The 21,291-nt window shown below is 43.0% G+C and overlaps 1 protein-coding gene across 1 annotated transcript in view; it reads left to right on the top strand.

Moving 5' to 3' along the window:
• Positions 1 to 21,291, top strand: part of ETS1 (v-ets avian erythroblastosis virus E26 oncogene homolog 1) — a 64,604-nt gene that overhangs the window by 32,503 nt on the left and 10,810 nt on the right. Inside the window, exons 3-6 of the mRNA XM_008566494.1 lie at positions 409 to 609; positions 3,382 to 3,459; positions 5,399 to 5,647; positions 9,936 to 10,196. Coding sequence (XP_008564716.1) covers positions 409 to 609; positions 3,382 to 3,459; positions 5,399 to 5,647; positions 9,936 to 10,196 — 789 coding nt within the window. The remainder of the gene's footprint in view (positions 1 to 408; positions 610 to 3,381; positions 3,460 to 5,398; positions 5,648 to 9,935; positions 10,197 to 21,291) is intronic.

The following is a 21,291-nucleotide window of genomic DNA, read 5'->3' as shown; positions in this document are numbered from 1 at the left end:
GTGGGAGAGGCATGTGCAATCCCTAGAAAACACTTTATTTTGTTATTATTCTTATTAAAGAAGCCCTTCGTTCCCTTGTCCAGAGCTTTTAAAAAAGTCTAATGGAAATAAGGCAGCGAGAGAGATTCTTGGAAATCTTTGCCTGGATGGAGGTCAGAGAATACTTGTGTGTTATTTTTTGGCTGATGGTAGTGATCTAGCTGGTAGCATAGAGGAGGTGGGGATGTTTAACACGGGAAGGAGGGTTATGGAAGGTGCTCAATGATAGGTATTTACAGACCATTGCTTCTCAATTCTGTAAATAGGATAGCATCCCTGGCTAAGTTCAGGTCCTCAGTGTCCTCTCTGAGGCTCAGGTAAGAGTTAAGAATCTGACCTGCTGGATCTTCATGTGATCTCTTCCCTCAGACCCCCGGCAGTGGACAGAAACCCACGTTCGGGACTGGGTGATGTGGGCTGTGAATGAGTTCAGCCTGAAGGGTGTGGATTTCCAGAAGTTCTGTATGAATGGAGCAGCCCTTTGTGCCCTGGGTAAAGACTGCTTTCTCGAGCTGGCCCCAGACTTTGTTGGGGACATCTTATGGGAACATCTAGAGATCCTGCAGAAAGGTAAATGCATGGAGACGGGGAGGTAGAGATCGTGTGGGGCTGCTGTGAGTAGGCGGGGAACTTACCTGATTGTGGGCTATCCGTGCTGTTATCTGTGGGTGTCCTGGCTCAGCAGCATATGTGGTCCATGGGGGTGAGCCTAATAAAATGTCTGGTGTATAGTATGTGCTCACTAAGTGTTAGTTTTTTCCTTCTTTGTATTGGGGGTTCAGATTTTAATCTTTAGCAAGATTGTACTCCCAATGCTTCTCGGTAGGCAAAATTCTGATCCCAATCTTTATCTCAGACCCCTGCATTATTTCAACAAGCAGTATCCACAGCCAACCCCAGAACAGTATTTCCCCCGGCAATCTTAACACACATTCCCCGGTCACATCCCCAGGAGAGGTTAGCTTCTCAGAGGTGATGAATAAGACAGGCTTCTCTGCCCACTAACTGGGTTGGAATTGCAGCAGTCAGTGTACCTTTTACATCTGGAGCAGAGACTGGGGTTATATCAGGACTCTGTGTTGCAACCTTGTAATGACACGGCCTCTTCTACCAGCCTCTTCCAACCTTTTTGGACCAAGTGACTCATGTACCACAGTCCTGGCTGAGTATAGAAACAGCAGCAGGCGGCAAACTTGGGTGTTTTTGCACTTATTTTTCTGAATTTCTTCTTAAAATAAATTGCAGTTACCAGCAGTCAGCAGTGCCCTCCAGCTGACTGTAAGCCTAGAAGCCTGTTGCCCTCTCTAACCCAGGCCCACCCTTCCCTGCGGTCACCAGCTCCAACCCCTGGCAGCTGCTGGGGGAAGGGCATAAGCTCAGGATTAACACTTTCATTCCAGATAATACCTCCCTTTGTCTAAGAATGTTCTTCGCTCTGCAATGCTCAAGAGAAACCCAAGTGAGACTCCTCTGGGCCCAGAAATGTTATCTTTATTCCTTCTCTTCAGCTTCTGTTGAAAAATAATAAGTAAATAAACTCAGTAAAGAACTAGGTGAATTTCTCTGTGGTTGGCCTAACCAAGGACTGGCAGGCAGCAATACAGGCTTCCCCGAAGCACTGGCGTGTTCTCTGTGTAACTGCACATACGCCCACACATAGGTGTTGACATGCACGACCTGTTTATAGAAAGAAGAGATACGGCAGGCTCCAAACAGATCTGATTAAACTGCTGGCTTCTAAACACATCAGCAAATTCCACCAGACCATGTAACCCGAATATAGTCTATGGATAGAATGTTTTCCTCTGTTCATCACAATGGAGCTGCCAGGTGTTTTGGGGTGTCTAAGCCTGTCTGTGATCATAGTTATAATTAATACCTGCGAAGTGTCTCCTTGTCTCCAAAGTGCTTTAAAATACATTTTCTGTTTGGATTATCAGAACAACTCTGTGAGATAGGATGGGCGAGTGCTGCCACTGTCCTTGTCCCTAAAATAAGCCTCAGGTTAGGATTTCCTCAATGTCACTTGTTTCCTTAAATTTTACTTTATGTAACTTTTATATGTATTTTTATTTAACATTTTTGGTCTTTTTGAAATTTAACTTTCTGTTCTGTGTTCTTTGTATAATAATATGGACTCGGGGGGAACTTCTGGCTCCTAAAGTGGGTTTCACCTACCTTCCTACAAAGGAATAATTTAAGAAAATGTAAGGGAATTAGGATATAATTCAGTATTGAGAACAAAAGTCATATCATCCCACCCAGTGTTCTATTGAGAGAGGCAATAAGAATCATCCCCTGCAGATTTGGATACTCGAGATGAGCAAGCTGCTTGTATTGAGACTGAAGCTTTGTTCTGTAATTAAACTAAAGCTACATAGCACCAAAAGAACATAGCTGTTTAGGGTGGGGTAGAAGGCCAAAGGTACAGGGGATGTTTTAATCTGATAAGCTGCTAAAGCAAAGTTTAATTATTTTATCTCAACTGGGAACTGTTTTTCTGTACAGGCATAAACTTGTTTTCCCATCAGTCTTTGTTCCCAACAAGCTATCAAGTACCCAAGGAAAAACCCAAGCCAACATTCTCTCTTCATGTCTGATTCTTATGGTGAAATATAATCATTCTACTCTGTAAGAATCAGAGGCTACACCATTTGATTCCAGGGTTACTAGAGGATCCCAAACTCACCATAGCTCAGTGGAGAGCCTAGTCCTGAGCCTTCGTCACCACTCTGTTCTCCCTCCTAGGGAAGCTGGCATCTGGGTGGCAGTTTGGCTTTGGTGCTGTTCTCTCCTCTTACATATCACCAGATACAGTCAGCTTACCAGTGTCCTGCTTCTTGTCTGGGCCTGAACTTGAAATCTGAGGGCAATGAGGAAAACAGAAAAGAATGGAGGATATAAAATCTACCTGCCTAAAGATTAAAATATATTTCTGAAAAGTTTTGGAATTCAGTTTGAGTGTTGGGGACTGATCTTGGTAACCTCCCGGGGCGTCTTCAAGCTCTGACTCTCATGTGGTGCACATACACACAGCATAAACTCATCGAGAATGAGGGTGGATGCTTTCCCAGCCCCTAGAGATTACTCACTGATTCTCTTTCCAAGATATTAAATCCCATTTTGTAGCTACTGAAATCATAAACTTAGCCATACTTTTGTGATCTCATCCCGAGACAAGGCCCCAGTCAGGATAGACTCAGTCACCAACTCAGTAAGTGAACATGCAGATTTCTTAGAAAAGGGGTTGAGATCACTGTGCTCCTTGCATCCAAGATCCTTGCAGCCAAGCATTACTTGCCCATGGACCTCTTTTTTTCATTCCCTCCTTGTCTGTTGCAGAGGATGTGAAACCATATCAAGTTAATGGAGTCAACCCTACCTATCCAGAATCCCGTTATACCTCGGATTACTTCATTAGTAAGTTCATCTTCCAGTCTACCCTCTCATTATAATGGGAAGCTGGGGAATGACCCTTGTCTCTATCTCAGACTTCTTCTTGGTACCTCTATGGAAAATGCTGTTTTCTTAAATGTTGACCCTTCTTTGTTATTTATTCTATTATTTCCCACAAAGCACAAGGTTTCAACCTATTTACATGTTTTATTAACCTGCAAGTTCCTATTCACTAGGATTTCTTTTTGATATCTTCAATATAAAAGTCACGCAGAGAGAATACAATTTGACCCCTAAACTTTTGATCTTATTTGATCCTGTGCACCATGATGGCCATCAGAGGGCTCGGTTAGGGATTTGATCTTGGCCCTTGTTATTTCCTTTTTACTGGTGGCAATGACAGCATTTCCTCTGAAATCCTCCTTTAAGAGTGTGCCATGTGGCTTCAAAGTCTATTACAGAAAATAAATCCTTCTCCTTTATAGTATAAGAGACCTAGCTTGGAGAGGTGGCCAGAGGGAGAGAATTAGTGTGGGGCTGGTCTTATCTGATGGCCTTGCTTTCAAAGGGAATCTTAAACAGGTTTCTTTTCGTTTTATCTCTTTACTATCTAACAGTACGCCAAGAAACCTGTTCAATGCATTGAGATAGAAATAAAATATGTATCTATCAGAAAGATAAAATTATTGTTACTTGCAGATAACAGATGTGTAGTATAAGAAAACCCAAAATAATAAAATACAGAACCATTAAGAACATAAAGAGTATTCAGGAAGTTGACTGTACATAAACTAAAAATAAACAAACAAAAAATCCAGTACCTTTTCTATTAAAAGCAATGACTAGTTGGGAAAAAATGCTTAGGGTAAAAATTTCATGCCTAGAAATAGGCAAAAGAAGAATCTGAGGTAGTTATAAGAAGAAAAATAATTAAACTCAGAGGCTCAGAAAATGAAAAATACATATTCCATTATTACATGGGAAAACAGATTTTTAGAGAATGTAGATTCTTCTCAATTTAAGGCTTAAATAAAATTCCAGACAAAATCCCAATGGTGTATATATATATATATATATATATGTATTTTTTTTTCTTTTTCGTGGTTTTTTTAATTGGTTATGAATATTCATGGGGTACAAAGCAAATTGTCACCACCCATGCCTAAGATGTGATGGCCAGATCCATACTGGCAGCATGCCCATTACCACACATTGTGATTATACCCTGTGTCCTCCACCCAATTATCCCACCAATTATCTCTGACCTGCCTCCCCATCCTCCTTTCTCCCACTCCACTTTGTATCCCTAGGTATGCTGTCTCCCTCTGCAAGTCCAGCACACCACTGTGGTCTTTCTTTCCTTCCTTCTTTCTCTCTTAGCTCCCACTTAGGACTGAGTACATGTGGTATTTATCCCTCTATGCTTTGCTTATTTCACTCAACATAAGTTTCTCCAAGCACATCCATGTTGAACAACAATAATATTAACTACTATGTATCAAGAGCTTATTGTGTGTCAGAAATATTGGTCGGCATTTTACACGAATACCCTCATTGGATCCTCATCGCAGTGCTCTGAGGAAGATTGCAGTCATCCTTACTGGCCGCACGGTGCTCACTGCCAGTGAGCGCACCGGCCATCCCTATATAGGATCCGAACCCACGGCGGGAGCGCTGCTGCACTCCCAGCACCGCACTCTCCCGAGTGCGCTATGGGCTCAGCCCAGGAAAGAGAAATATCTTGTCAAACATATTAAGGCCACCATCACAAGTGTGCATTTCTAGCTTGTAAGTAGTAGAGCAAGGTTAAAAATATAAGCCCTTCTGACTTACAGTATTTTCCTTTTGCTGTCTAAGGTAGCCAGCTTAGTCCACACTGCGGGGTCATTGTAGATGGTGAAGAACTGCTTGTTTTAGGTACAGATCTCTCCTCTTCTCAATTCCAAGCATTCTCTGTTTCCAGGCTATGGCATCGAGCATGCTCAGTGTGTGCCTCCATCAGAGTTCTCAGAGCCTAGTTTCATCACAGAGTCCTACCAGACACTCCACCCCATCAGCTCGGAGGAGCTCCTCTCCCTCAAGTATGAGAATGACTACCCTTCGGTCATTCTCCGGGACCCTCTCCAGACAGACACCTTGCAAACTGACTACTTTGCCATCAAACAAGAAGTTGTAACTCCAGACAACATGTGCATGGGGAGGACCAGTCGTGGTATGTCAGATTTCTTCTCTAAAAGTTCTTGTTTGGGTTTACAAGAGTTACCTAACTTTGTGAATTTTTCACGTCCCATTTTTTTTTTTTCCCTCGCTTATTAGCCCTATAGATTCCTCAGTTTCAGGCTTTCCTTCTTAGACTGTCTAGATATTAATAACTTTTCATATTGGAATTTTAGACAAGTCCATCATGATGATAAAGACCATGGAGTCTATGGCAGAATTCAAATCTGGCAAGATAAACAATCATATGTCTTATTTGGGTAAACTATTTTACCCAAATAATAACTGTCGTCAAATTTGGTCATTTTAAAAGTTATGGTCTATTTTTATTTGAGAAGACTTTACTTGAGGAGGATACAATGAAATAAAAATGGTTCAGACAGCCATCCTGGAAAGCCCAAAGCTTTGCGTGTGTCCTCGGGGTTCTCCCAGATTATTCCTGGGTCAGACCATAGATCCTGGTTTGGTACCTAGAATGACCTCTGCTGCTCATCTTGGGATCTCTAGCCTTTTGTAACTTCTTTGGTGTGGGAAGATACAAGACGGTTAACCAATGGTTTATTTGGAACCAGTCATCACCAGTGTGGTGAAAATGTGTATTTAGCTAGAGGAACAGGGAAAGAGGTGGCCAGAGGCTTCCAAAAGAAAGTGCTTTTGTTGACATGACTATTATAATAATGATATTCACTGACAGTGAAGTAAATGTTTCAAAATAGAGCTGGCTGACATAAAGCAAAAAAGAGAAAATACACCTGATTTTTAAGATCAGAACATAAATGCTCGGAGGTGCAGCCCACCCAGTAAAGTATCCAAATTGCTTTGTTTCTGAGAAAAGAGCTGTCTGTCGTAAGAAGGGATTTGTTCATTCAGGAAGAGCTAGGTGATTTCTAAAACGTTGAAAAACATGACTTTTTTGGTGGTTAAATGGGAAAGGATTACAAACAGGGAGAGGAACAGGAGAAAGCTAACCCAAGTAGTGGTCAGAAGCCGTTGGTCACAGAAGGCAGATGTGGGCTGGCCTGTAAGTGAATTCTGCTCAGTGACTGCCCCTGTGTGGTGCCTCTTCTGAGGCTCTTGGAGGAGAAGCCAAAGGCACCTTTTCTTTGAAGAATCACCCCACGTGCATCCAGGGCCATACTCACTGTCATCTTCTTCGAGTGTAGGCTCGCACTTCCTCCCAGAAGGCCTTGGGATACAAACAGACCCTGCACAGGGAAAGTCCCTGAAAAATCAGAACCCGTTATCTTCCTTCTTAGGGCCCCAGGGTGTTTGTGTTTCAGACCGAAGGGGATGGGTGGGACCAGCTCTGCCTTCCCCTTTCTGACTCTTTTTTAAATTTTTGCATGCGTGTCTATTTAAATACATACACACATGTGTGTGCTTTTTCTCTCAGGCAGGTCAGAGCAGTAGGACAACTTTCCTTCTTATGGGGATATCCATGCAAGGAGGCTGAGGGTGGGCTGGGGCTCAGCCTGTTGTAACTTTGGGCGGATCTCCTGTCATGTTGTTTTAAAATTGCATCTGGCTTTGCATTGTGCAGTTGTCCCTTCTCCCTCTCCTTTCCTTTTTTCTTGGTTTTGTTCCCCACCACCCCAAACTAATGAGTATGGATTGAAAGTGACCCGTACAAAGGCACAGGAGGTACTCTCTGGCTCCACTCTCCCTCTCTCCCTCCCTCCAAGCTTCGGGCTGCAAAAACTTGAGGGAAGAACCGTTCTGTGCAGGTCTGCTTTCTGCATGTTAGAAGTGCTGCTAACAGGATGTATTCCAAGGCCCCGCTAAATCTGAGGTGGTATGACTGGTATAAACTGACAGCATCACTGTTAGCTGATTTTATCAATAGTAATCATAGTGTTCACAGGCTGCATACAAAGTACTTCCATGTCCTACCTGTTTGGACTCTAAGGACTGTCTCTGTGCTGGTCTGCTGAGTGGGTTGCTGTGGAGTGGCCTCGTCTCCTGTTTTGAGTGTTCTGAGTTCTGTTGGTGGGTTCAGATAGCTTTAAAAGGAACTTGCTGAGGAATTCCTCAGAAGAGCCAGCCAGTGGACATCTTAGAGGACCCAGGCTTCTCTGTATGAGCCCAGTAGCATAACTGAGTGTCTAATCCAGTTGGATTTGACCCATTTTGGGGAAAAAATACCAATAAATGAAGGTTCCCAGCTCCAGGGTTGTAAAGTAGGGCTAAAATGAAAGCAGCTGGCTGTTATAAACCACAGCTCTCAGTGGTGCTGCATTTGGCTCATGTTTGAGTGGTTGCCAGGGTAGTTATGCCGTATTTAACGCCCTTGCTTATTGGGACTCTGTGGAAACTCAGCTATCTCGCTTGTGGTAATTATGATCACCTTGCCCTCCAACTATAAAAATGGCTGATAGAATCATTTCAGAGAGACTTAAGCATATATATTGCCTAAATATTGGTGATCTGGTGGGGTGTTCTTCATGGAAAATATGAATTCTCTTTCTTAGGCTTTTGTGGTATTTGTCTCACAGAGAATTTGAATGGGCATTAAGATCAAGAGCTGGTTTGAGCAAACACCTTTTTATGAAATGCCACAAAATGTCCTGTTGTGCTAAAAAGAAGCTATGGCATTCTAGTTGTGGACCATTTTCCTGAGTCATTTAATGTGAATTTCTGGAAGGGACAACTACCTCATTTTTGCTAATTATAAGGAGGTGCAAATGTGACAGGGGACTGAGTAGGTAGGGCTGGTAACTCCACGCAGCTCTTCAGTCCGTTTTCTGGAGATTACCCGCCTTTGAGTGGATGAGTGGAGGGAGGAATGAGATCAAGCGAATAACACCACCTTTCAGTACTGGAGGGGACAGTATTTGCAGAAAGTCTACAGTAGTGGATCACACAAAAAGTCTACTACTCGACTGAATACGTTTTATCTGGGATTTTGTTTTAGTTTTTAAATTTGGGGAGTAACATATTTTTCTATATATTTAATTTTAGTTTGGGCACCTGTTTATGTTTGAATTTTATTGTTTTAACCAATCCCTGCCATTTTGAAGGGAAGGTAACCGGAAGCACATTGATGTGAGGTGGTATAAGCCACCCTTACTCTGGGATTTGAAATTTAGAACAATTGAGGGATTTGAAATTTGAACAATTGAGTGTTGATTTACAGGTATTTCTACATAAACGTTTGTCACTTTGACCTCTCGGCTTGTGCTGAGTTAAGGTGGCTGTCTAGTCTCCTGTGACTTGACTTAGGTTGCCTGAAAAGCATCTGAAAGCAGAATATAGAAAACATTTCTGTGAGCCTTTTTAGCTCTTAGATCCATTTCTTTTCCTCCAAAACTTTTTTGTTAGCTTCCTTTTTAATGGCATCTTTGCCAGTGGAAATTTCTCCAGGAGCTATTGTGCAATCATAGCAGCTGTTTATAACCTGGTTTGGGAAATTAATGAACTTGCATGATCTTGTGGTCAGTTAAGAATGCCTTAAGCAACTCACAGAGTAAAGGATTTCTGACACTGCTATGGACCTTAACTCTTTAATCAACTTCTTTTTTTTTTTTTTATTGCCCACACTTCTCCAATGAAGTATAAATTTCAAGTATAGAATTGTACTTGGAATTGTACTTGGAGAGGATAAAGAATATAGTTTTCTATTTAGAAGAGGGATAGTGTTTTTGTTTTTGTTTTTAATCTCCCAGAAAAAGCATCTCATAACTTCTTTCTTTATTTGAGAAGGAATAGAAGCAGTATACGTATTTCATTTTAAAATAGTATTTGGGAAAAATGCTAAAAACTAACAATTTAGTTCCAAGGTCAAGGAAGGTCAATCTGCTCTTAGTCTAATGGAATTTTTTTTTCTTATGACCAAGATATTTTGCCAAATTCGGCCTTTGGAAATCATCTCATTGGCTTGAGCTGGAATAGGAAATTTGATCTGACACTGGTCCGGATTTTTTCATTTATTCATTGGGTCTAATACATCATCCGGAAATCCCATAATGACATGTGTGATGCTCATTCAGCTTTTAGATTCCTGGCTATAGAATTCTTGAGCAGCACTGGACTCTGAGTCTCCATCCTAGGAGCTGTAGAACAAGGCAGCGGTGTGACACTGCGTGGTCCGTTTGTGGCCCAGGGCAGCCCCTATCCCCCAGAGTCAACCCATAATCCCTGGGTTCTCCTTTCGCACTGGCCCTTCCTTTTTCCCATCCCTCCTTCAGATCTGATTAGCAATCTGTACCCCATAAGAGGGTTTTTACAGTTGTTTTTTCCCAATCCCTCCTCTCCTATCCTCTCCCCACCTCCTCCTTTACCTCCAGGTAAACTCGGGGGACAGGACTCTTTTGAGAGCATAGAGAGCTACGATAGTTGTGACCGCCTCACCCAGTCCTGGAGCAGCCAGTCATCTTTCAACAGCCTGCAGCGCGTCCCCTCCTATGACAGCTTCGACTCAGAGGACTATCCGGCTGCCCTGCCCAACCACAAGCCCAAGGGCACCTTCAAGGACTATGTGCGTGACCGTGCTGACCTCAACAAGGACAAGCCTGTCATTCCCGCTGCTGCCCTGGCTGGCTACACAGGTAGGCCACTTCCCTACCCAGGCAGCCTCTGCATACATGTTTCTGTGGGCAGGGCCAGTAGAAGGCTCTGGGAGCATCTATCCAGAGACTGAGGACAGACTCTTTTGGGGGCAGTGGGGAGAAGTTGCTAAGAGGTCTTCACTCTTTAAGCCACTCTGCTTGTGAATAGCCGTTGTTTTTTGGAAGCAAATAGTATCATTCTATCCCAAGAAGTCATTTCCAAGAGCGGTAGAAAATTTATATTTTGAACCTTTTTCTGTCTCTGGGGGAAGGGAACTATAATGATTTGGTGTTCCTGGCAACTGTGTCTGGTGGCCTGGCATCAAGGGATTTTCCCTGGCCTGCTCTTGAGAGGTCTTTCTAAATACAGAACCAGCAGCAGCATCTTTCAAAGGCATGATTGAGTGGCCTACAGGCTGGACTCTTCAGTAGTACAGTATTGTTAGGCTGGCTGTTCAAATTTGAGAACAGTGTCCTTAGTGGCCCTAAACCCTGTCCAGATCCATCCTGACCTATATAGGACACCTTTTCTCCAACTTAGATTTATTATCGATCTTCTCCCAGGAGTGAAAGTTATAGTTACCGCAGTGGCGAGTAAAGAATGATTCTAGAAAAAGGAAGACATAGGTTGAGAGCTTGGAATTTGATTGGGAATCTAGTGATAGAGCAAAACAATTCATTGTTCAAAGGTTGTAGCACATTTGGTACCTATCCTGAGAAACGTTTTTTTTTAAAAAGATGACCGGTAAGGGGATCTTAACCCTTGACTTGGTGTTGTCAGCACCATGCTCACCCAGTGAGCAAACCGGCCATCCCTATATAGGATCTGAACCCGTGGCCTTGGTGTTGTCAGCACCGCACTCTCCCGAGTGAGCCACGGGGCCGGCCCCCTGAGAAACGTTTTAAGAGTATGTCTGAGGACCACTAGCGTGTTAAGCATCAGATCCTTTCTGTAAGATTGTAGGTTTTCTAAAACTTAGAAAGTGTGTTGTGAGCAGAGCTTATTTTAAGCTTTGATTGCTCAGATGTGGTCTAGGCCTCTGTTCTTTTATAATTCCCTCCACCCAGGACAGGTATCATGTGGGGACTCTGTGTGGATGAAGACAGTCAACAAAATACGTGTTTCTATTGAGGTATCCATCTGATCTTACGAGTGTATTAGATCTTCATTCCTGTGTTCAGGGAAGCCTCAGGTTTTCTATGAGGAAAACTGACCTTGAGAACAACTCAAATGTTCAGAAGAACTACTCCCCCTGCAAAGCTCAGGAGCATGTCCCTTATGGTGTGTGACCCAATGCCCACAGTGCAGCTTGTCACATGAATAGTGCTCAGGACTCATGTCTATGCTCTGGGATGACAACAAAGTCTGTGCAGAGAGTCATGGCCAGAGAAGGAACTTAAAGGTCCCTACTTTATTCTTTCTACAGCATCCTCATGGTCTTTGCTTGAACATGACTAGTATGTGGGAACTTGCTGCTTTTCAAAGGAGTCCTCTCCCATCTCCAGACAGCAGATTATTAGAAAGTTTACCTGTTTCCATTAAAGACATCTGGGATGAGAAAACATGTATTAAGTCTCTCTCACGATGTACAGAGGGCCAGCTTCTATAGTTGTTACTCCTGGGTGTTTGAAGAACTATACTCCAGTTGGATATACTGTTGAAGGAGGGGGAAAGTGCTGCTTAATTGGGAAGAGAGAGAAAAGGCCAAGGTAGCTCTAAAGTGATTTTGTGGGCTTTGGAGGTGGTATCCATCTGTAACTAGCAGTACTCGCTTCTGTTCTTGTGGTGCATGGAAGCTGTGCTCTGGAGATCCGGGTCATGTTTGAGGTCACCCCCTTATTCAGACAGATTGTTTAATAGGTGCTTGCCTGTCCCCCCCCCCCCCCCCCCCCCCCCCCCCCCCCCGCTCCTTCCTTCTTTCTCTCCTTTATCTAGACATGGAATAAGGGAATAAGATATTCAGTGAGTGGAAGAAAAGGGAGGGTGATTAAAAGTTAAAGGTCTCAGAGACTGAAGTAGTCATTTGAAACAAAAAACATTTTTTGGGCTGGCCCGGTGGCGCACTGCTACAGTGCGCCGCTTGAGAGCGCGGCGGCGCTCCCACCGAGGGTTCAGATCCCACATGCAGACCGGCCGCTAACTGGCTGAGCGAGGTGCGGGCGCAACACCGAGGGTTGCCGGTCCCGGCCCGGTACGGGCGCGACACTGAGGGTTGCGATCCGTTGCCGGTCACGAAAAAAGACAAAAAGGAAAAAAAAAATTTTTTTTAAACATCTTACTGTTTAGTTGTTTCTTCTTTATAATTGGAGATTTAACTTTTCATACTATCTCAGATGGTGGTGAGAACAATAGCCCAGAAAACAGAAGTCCTGTGTGCTCCCTCCCAACTCTAACACACTGCGTGATTTTAGGCAAATTTGCCATGTACCCTTTTTTAATTTTAGTGAAGTAGAGGTATTCATCCTTATCTTGGTGGTAGAAGATCTGTGAAAATATAATTGAACTAGATCAATTAATTAAACCAATGAGTGCTAGACATTGTGCTAGTCATGGTGGGAAAAACCTTGCATTGTAACAAATCAATGATTTCAGCAAATGCCTGAGCACATATGGAGTGTAGATAAGACAGTGGCCCTTGTCAAATTCATGATTTTGTAAATATCTTTACACTTGAACTGGATTTTCTTATTGCTGTGGTCTGAATGAAGAGATTTGTTAGGCGTGTGGGGAGCAGCCCAGATTTTGTTGGCCTTTTTTCCTGTACTTGATGCTGGAGAACACCTCCTGCCTGAACTGACAGCCGACCCTGCCTGGTTGTTCCGCAGCTCCTGCACATGCACTGTGGCCCCTTCTCATCTCAGATGCATCCTGGGAAGTGGAGAAGGGGATGGAATAGACCCATTCGGCCTTGTCCACTACCACAGGCAATGAGTAGAGTGCCTACAAATTGGTGTCTGGCTTTATGCAGACATGTTAAGACCAGATGAAATTTGGAAAAGTACTCTGGCAAGGGGAAATCATTGTACGAGTGTTGGCAATACTTTTTATTGCTCACAAAAGTCACACCTATTTTCTGTCTCAAGTTCTGCCCTCCTTTTCTCTCTGTTCCTTTAAAAATTTGATTGTTCCAGAGTAAGTGTGGCCACATGGTAGAAATACCTTTACGTCAGGATTACTTCACCTGATCTAACGGGCATGTGCAAGATTCTCCAAGCTGGGAAGAGAATCCGTTTTCCTGCCATTACACTAGGAGCCTAGGTCTTTGTCCATATCACCTTGAAAGAAATACATTTTACTTCTTCATATGATGTCTTAGTTACTGCACTGTAAGTGTGGAAATCAGTTAGCAACTGAGTTTTCACATTCTCTTGCACAGTTACATTCTTTCTCCAAAGATAAGAAAATTGCATCAACCTTCACTGAGCTCCCATGGCAACTTGTTAAATTAGGTCAAGATGTGGGGGCAGATAACATGGCTTGAAAGCCTGCCTGTTGGCTGTGTTAAGAATACATCAAGTGCAATATTGGCTTCCGCCAAATGTGCCTCCTACCTTACTGTGAACTGCTTACAGTTATCAACTGATACAATCAGAAGCTCCATTTTCTCTTGCTTGAAGATACATTACAAACCCCTTCTAATTACTACATGGTCTGAGAGAAACAGCCCAATGTTTTCTATAAATTTTGTAGACCTAAGCAAAATGATTTCCAGATCCTTGAAAAATATAGGTATCTCTGATTCTTTCCTTTTCTTTCTTTTTTTTTTTCCTCAATTTCAATAGGTATGAAATAATATGCTAGATTGTCAAATAGTATTCTTCCTTCCTCTCTGTCTCTCCAGCCCCATTTTTTAGTTAATGAAACTGAGGCACAAAAAAGTGATTATTCAAGGCCATGTAATTGTAATCTGCACAGAAGGTTGCTCTTGAGTTGAATCTGAAGTGCCAGATGTCTCACCTAGGTACAAAACCTTTTCTCCTTATTAAGGAAGGAGAATGCTCATTGGTTATCTCAGTTGTCTCCATAGAGTGATAAGGACCTTGTCTTCCTCTTGGCACTAATTAACACTGTATGTATGTGGTTAGGGGTATGTGGGAGGGGGAAGAGCTAGCGTTTGGCTTCAGTCCAGGGTTATTGGCCTGTAAATCACCTTTACTGAACTTCATTCCAGATTGCCAGACATAGACACAGATAAGAAGTCCACTCCTATCACTTCTGCAGTTGTGATTGAGCAGGCCTGGTGGTGACGCCCTTGTCAGAGTCTAGGTATATTCCCACCCTTTGAGTTACAATTATGAATGAAGTGGTTCTTTTTTTTCTTTCCTGGAGACTGAAAAAGGCTAAGCCCAAAGCCATTCATTAACCATAATGAAATTCTGTTTTATAGTGTTGTGCAGATTTGTAAATAGACAGTGTGTCAGTTTTCTTAAGACTAAATCTGAGACTATCTGGAATTCACCTTCTAAATATTTTCTGTTATGAGATATCACACACACACACACACAAAAGGTACAAATCTTATAGAAAAAGAAGCCCATACGTTCCCCTATAGGTCCTCTGAAATTGCTTCTGGCATGAAATGAATCCTTTCTTGCCATTTCGTAGATGACACCAGAGTCATTCTAAAGTCACATAATGAAAAAGTCCCCAGGCCAAGCCTAGAACCTTGGAGTTCTAGCTCATAGTTGAGTTTTAGCTCAAAGCTATTGCTAAAACATGTTTTTGAAAATAAACAACTTTACTGCAAAAGGAAGTGCTTCAAAGCCCTTCAGTTCAGAATGAAATGTGATATTTGGCAGCATTACCTGAAATCATAGTTTTCTGAAGGAAAGCTGGATTGCAAAATAATCTCAGTGTACTCAGGTACAAACAACAACTGAGGAAACTTTTGATTTGAGCTTAAGTTAGCGATAAGGAGAGGGGAGAGCAGTGACCAAAGCAGGTTACCAGTGCAGTGTGCATTTGTGTGGAAGATTTAATATTCTGCACAGAGGTGGGTATGTTATTAGGAACAGTGTAGAGCTTTTTAATTTGTGAGCTGACTTGAGTCAAGGTCTGGAGTATAAATTCTGTCCATGTAAATGTTGTTGGTGTAAGACAGTGTGAATTGACTCAAGTTGAGAAGTTGTTGACACTGGCATGGCACTCAGGTGCCCATTCTATGTAGTGGCCTCCTTTTCAGAAGCCCAGAGAGGTGAAGTGACTTCGCTGAGGTCTCTGGGTCAGGCAGAGCCAGGGCTGGTTCACAGGCTTGCCGGAGCCATCAGAGCCTCAGCGTTGAGCATCCCTGGGCAGCACCTGGATGGATGAGAAGGAACGAGCTTGGGGATGAGACAGGTAGAAACAGTGTCTTCCCTTCTCACTCAGAAGCTGCTGTGTTTAGCAGGTTGCAGGAAGCCAGCCAGACCCCCTCACCTTAAATGGATCCTTCCTGCCAGTCAGCAGTTCAGAAGCCAGGAGGGACTCTGATTCTCTGTGCTGTGTTTGGTGGTGGATCCTAAGGGGTATGCGGGTTGGATTTGGAAATCTCAGGCATGCTGCTTGGTTATGAGGTTGATGGGAACATGCTTCGGAGCACTGGAGAGGAAAATTCCAGGAAAGACTTGAACTGGATGGGAGGAAAAGCCCAATTCTGTTGCCTCAGAGCTGCTGCCTCTTAACTAGTCAGCTTTGTGCCAATATTTCTTAATCGTCTGCCACCAGTAGAAAATATCATGTGGTAAGAGGATTCAGTCTATTTACTTTTTTTTTTTTTTCTAAATGTCTTTTAAAAAAATGTGGAAAGCGAAGGTTCTCTCTTTCCATCTGTGACCTTTGAAGGCCACAACTGGCTGGCCCACCTTAGTGTCTTGATTTGGTGATGGTAATACCTTGCGAGCTGTCTTTGGGGCAGAAGAGACCTGTTTATACTTTACAATATAGCTCAAATCCTGGTGCTCTCTGAGGCCTCATGGGTGCCTGGATTTTGGGTAGCAGGAAACTCACAGGTTGACCCATCTGTTCTGGATATAGTTCCCTGCCTATTTTAAAGGAGTCTCTGAGTCCCACATTTTTGGGGTCACTGTTTCTTTAAAGAAATCTTACTATAAATTTTAGAATTGGGTGGTGACTTTTCTGGAATTCCACCCGTCTCCAGTTTGAAGTTCCACCTTTTTGCCTTTGAAGCAAAATGTTTCCATTGATCCAAATGTGGCCAGCGTTCTGCTGAGACATCCACATGAGTCCTTGTTGCCTTTCAACAATGGGCCTTGGAAACTTCCCATCACCTCCGTTGGGAAAGGCCCTGCCAGATGTCCCAGATGTTCCTGCTTTTGCCCTTTGGCATCTCTCCATTCCCTGGATGGCCTTCCTGCTATGGCATGAACAACGGCTGCTTGGTGGAGAGGCTCAATTCATCAGAAGCTCCTCCCCTCCCTGTTCTCCCCAAAGTCACTTTCCTGTGACACCTGCAGTTTGGACGGCTCATCAGCACCATCCATCACTTTCTGAGAATGCCTTCACATGGAAGTCCAGGTTAAACACACGACAGGGTTGCCATCTCATGCTTTTTCCCACAGTGACATTTCAGGGGCCATATCATGTAGGGATTAGGAGTGAGGACTTGGGCTCTGACACTGACCAGCTGTGTGACCTTGGGCAAGCTGACATCTTTGTGCCTCAGTTTTCTCATCTGTACAATGATAATAATAATAGTAATTCTTATCCACATAGGGTTGGTGTGAGAATTCATCAATTAGTTTATGGAAAACACCCAGCACAGTGCTAGGTACATGGGAAGTACTCTCCAAGTGCTAGCTGCCATGACCATTCCATATTATTCTCCAAACCTTTTATGCTTTCAGTGTAATTCTAAATTCTCTGAGGACAGAAGACAATGCATTTTAATTACAGAATTCCAGTAATTGCTGACAGTGTCATGGGGCACAGCATATATTTAATATCAGATTAGGTCACTTCAGTTACTCAGCTCAATCCATACGTATTAAGCTCCTACTGTGTGCTAGACTCTTTCATATACATTAATTTTTTTAACCTTTCATCAAAAACCACATTGAGGAAGGTTCTGTTATCCCCATTGCACAAATGAGGGAACTGAGATTTTTTTTTTTTTTTTTTTAGAGGAGGGAGGTCTCACCCAAAGTCACAGCAAACAACAAAGAAAATGCCTTTCAAAGCTTTTCACAATGTCAGTAATTAGTAGGAAAATATCTAAAATAGTGTGTTAGTTTGGGTCTGCTAAAAAGCAGATGCCAAGACACAGTTAGATGTGCAAGACATTTATGTGGGGTCGGGGGCAGCATCTATTAAAAGCAGGGAGAAGGGAGCAAAGAGAAGGCAAGGGGGAGCCTTCAGACCATGCTGCAGGTCTGGAAGGAAGGAGATTTGGGAAGGAAGGGGGAGCCTTCCTCCAGCTGTAGCTCAGTCCCAAGAAAAGTTTGGCCAGGCTTATGGGGAATGCTTGGGGCAAAGTTGCCTAGTGAAGGAGCTCTGTGTCACACGGCCTGCATGGCCATGCTCAGTCCCTGGCTGGAGCAGTCCCCAGGAGGCATGGCCTCGGTGGACATGTAGAGCCAGTCAGTTATGCTCCCTGCTGTAGGAGATCTGAGCAGCACCATAATGTGACAGCCATACCAGACCAACCAGTAAATGTGACTTGTCAAATAAGCCAGCACGGCCTTTCCATCTGGCTAGTCATAAGGCAGGAGTCAAACCCGTGTGTCCGGCTGCTGTGGTGGCCTATAATGGCCATCTGAGCTCAGTGTATATTGTTGGCTGAGACTCACCGAACTACACTGTCTTCTGTGTGACTCACCTTTCCCTGAGAGATAATGAGAGTGAAAGTCCTCCTAGGGTGATTGAATGTGAGAGTTTAAACTCTGAAATGAGGATGGGGCTTGCGTTGCTGGGGAGATGCTCACAGGGCTCAGCACTGTGGAGGTGTTTGACATTCGGAGTGGAGGCGGTGCCTTTCTTGTGAAGGTCTCTCAAGGCTACGTTCTCTGTCCTTTCTTCTTTAAAGGCGTAGGTAGTACACTTTCAACTCATCCCATTCTGGTGAGACAAAAATATTTTTTCTGTGACCTCTATGCTGTTGTGAATATTCTATTTTGCTATTCAACCCAATTTGGCTACAATGTCTTACATCTGAGGGGTGTTCAGAAATTATTTTCTGGATAAATGCCTGAAAAATTCAGTGTGCAAATGATCACTCAGGATCTAGTTAGTCTCCCTAGGAATTCTAATATGCCTAATCAGTGATTTCTCCCGTCCTTAATATGGCGGGGAAACTTTACCCCTAGGATAAGCCAAATTCCAGACATGGAGTTGAGAATCCTACTGAAAAAAGTTACAGTGTTCATACTTCTGAAGTCCTGTTCTCTAACTCTAATCAGTGAACACATCTTTCTCTGTTCTCATTACCTAGATACTTAGGAGGGCGTTTTCTTGAGACATTTACATTGGTTAGAAAAATCATTTCTTTGGTTTATAACACAATTCTCACCCCCTACCCCCAAATCCATACCTAACCCAACTCTGGTGACTTCTTAAAAGAATCAGTTACCTAGAAGACACCAGGAGGAAAAAGCTACAAAGAAACCCACTTCCTGACTTGAGTTTCACTGGCTTGCTGTCCAAGTTTGCGTCTGAGTGTCAGGCTGAACGTGGTTGGACAGAGCTTGTGGTGGGTTTAGAGAAAAGAGGTGGTTGCATTTGGATAGTGGCTGCCCCTTTAAGAGAGGAACTATCTCCTCTCTCTTGCTGCCTCCCCCCCCCCCACACACACACATGTGAACTTGAACACATGCAGGTGTGCGGAGCCTAGCAAAAACAAAAGCCTTTCCTCCATACGCTAAAAATGGGCAACTGTCTTGTTCTCAGACCCAAGCCAATCTGGCCGAATGCGACTCCCTGAAGTCTGGCCCAGGTGGGACAACCCCACTGGCCAGTTTCAGCCAGCTGGGCTGAGACTGTTGTGGGCATGGCTGGCTGGACCTGACACCCTGCTTTCCCCTCAGCGCTGATGGGTCTGTCCCTTTCGGCCCACACTGCCGACATTGGTGGGGAATGCTGCTGACTTCTCTCTAGATCCTCCTGACATAATTGGGTGGAAGGTGCTTGGCAAGGAGCATAAATGACTAGGGAAAAAAGCTCATTGAGGGAAAGAGGATCTAAGTCCATCTGTGGCCAAGATTTCCCCAAACCGTAAATTTCTGTGCTACTTTCACTTGCAAAGCAGTTTGCATATGCAATCTCTTTTTGTGTATACCTATTTTTAATCAGAGCAAGGATTTCACAGTCATCCCTAACTTTAAAAAAATCTTAAATGCTATTCTCATTTAAAATATTTTAAAAATTTACATTTATATACTTAAACTTTTTATTTTTAACCTCCATCCCTTTCTACTTTTTCAAAGTTGCTATATAAAAGGCCAACTTAATTCTTGGAAGCCTAATTAAAGTCTATCTAGTGCTTTTAAAATTCTTTTTAAAAAATCCATCTTTTTTCTTCTTGTCTTTCTTTGAAAATTCTGTTGTTAAAAATATTTTTTCTGTTGTTTCATTCCTCTGTTTAATTTCATTGTCGTATTTTCTGTTGCTCCCAAACTGTTCTGCACTGTGGTCAGCTCTTGAGGTATATATATACACACACATACACACATACACATACACATATTTTTTTTTTATAATAAGAACTTAATTTACATCTCTGTGATGTAAGGAGAAACAGAGATTACTATTTCCATTTTAGGAATGGGAGAACCAAAGCCTAGAGAGGTTAAATGAGTTGCATAAGACTGCACAGTGAAACAGGGAAGAATCGAGATCAAACCCAACCATTGACTCCCCATTAGGGACTTTCCCATGGGCATATACTAGGGTACTTCAAAAAGTTCATGGAAAAATAGAATTAAATTCAAGGATTATATCAATATTCCCATGAACTTTTTGAAGTATCCTCATATATATTTTAATTTTATAGGATGCTGTCATCTCTCAGTCTTCCACTGCCTGACTTGGTTTTTATTTTTTTTAATAAAAAATCAAAGGCTGATTTTAATTGAGTTGAGTGCTGTTTTTTTAACGTTGTTTCCCTTGTTAGATACTGGCTATCTGAGCAATAAGTAAATTCAAGTTCATGAAGTTACTGTTCATTACTGTGTTTGACAAGTGTAATTGTTAAACACTTGTTAGAATGTTCTTTGTTGTTAGGAGTTGAATTAATAGAACTTATACCCCCAACCCCTGCCCTTCAGTTACTAGCCATTGATACAAGAACATATTTATAGAATATATTGATTATTCAATGATTCATGAAACCAAGGCCTTATCAGGTAGTTGTAGAATGCACAGTATATGGATCATGTTAGAAGTGAGGTGAGATTGTGTCAGGGTGGGGGCAAAGGAAGGCATAACTCAAAAGAAATGGGAGAAGGCACCTTCAGGCATAAAACCAAACCAAAATATCAAGCAGTTCCTGCCCCTAGTTTTCTTTTTCTTTTTCTTTTTCTTTTTGTTTTAAAAGATGACCGGTAAGGGGATCTTAACCCTTGGCTTGGTGTTGTCAGCACCACGCTCACCCAGTGAGCAACCGGCCATCCCTATATGGGATCCGAACCCGTGGCCTTGGTGTTATCAGCACCACACTCTACCGAGTGAGCCATGGGCCGGCCCCCTAGTTTTCTTTTAAAAATCTTTCCAGTGCCTTGATTGCCAAACAATCCAGCACTAAAGCCTTCTGAGTTACTCTTCCTCAGGCAGAAGACTTTGTGCAGCTTCAGGGTGAGTTTGGTCCAGAGAGCAAGAAACTGTCAGGATGTTTTATGCTTAATTCGTCATTAAGCTTCATTTCACAAAGACTTAACGGAAATAGATTTTGAAGTCTTTTGTGGATGATGATTTAGAAGGGAGTTGACAGAAGGGGTGATGCTTAGACTCCGGAGTTGCTCACCCCACCGTTAGAGGTGGGTACCCGTACAGTAGCATGAAAGGAAGATACATTTGTGAGCAGATGGGTCATTTCTGGATTGGAGTGTTCTGTTTTTGCCTTCGTCGTTTGGCTGTGGGTAGAGACACCTGGCTGGAAGGGAGGGG

Source organism: Galeopterus variegatus, unplaced genomic scaffold, assembly GCF_000696425.1.
Source record: "Galeopterus variegatus unplaced genomic scaffold, G_variegatus-3.0.2 Scaffold247, whole genome shotgun sequence".
Taxonomy (NCBI): Eukaryota; Metazoa; Chordata; class Mammalia; order Dermoptera; family Cynocephalidae; genus Galeopterus; species Galeopterus variegatus.
This window is presented reverse-complemented; position numbering and strand designations above follow the sequence as displayed.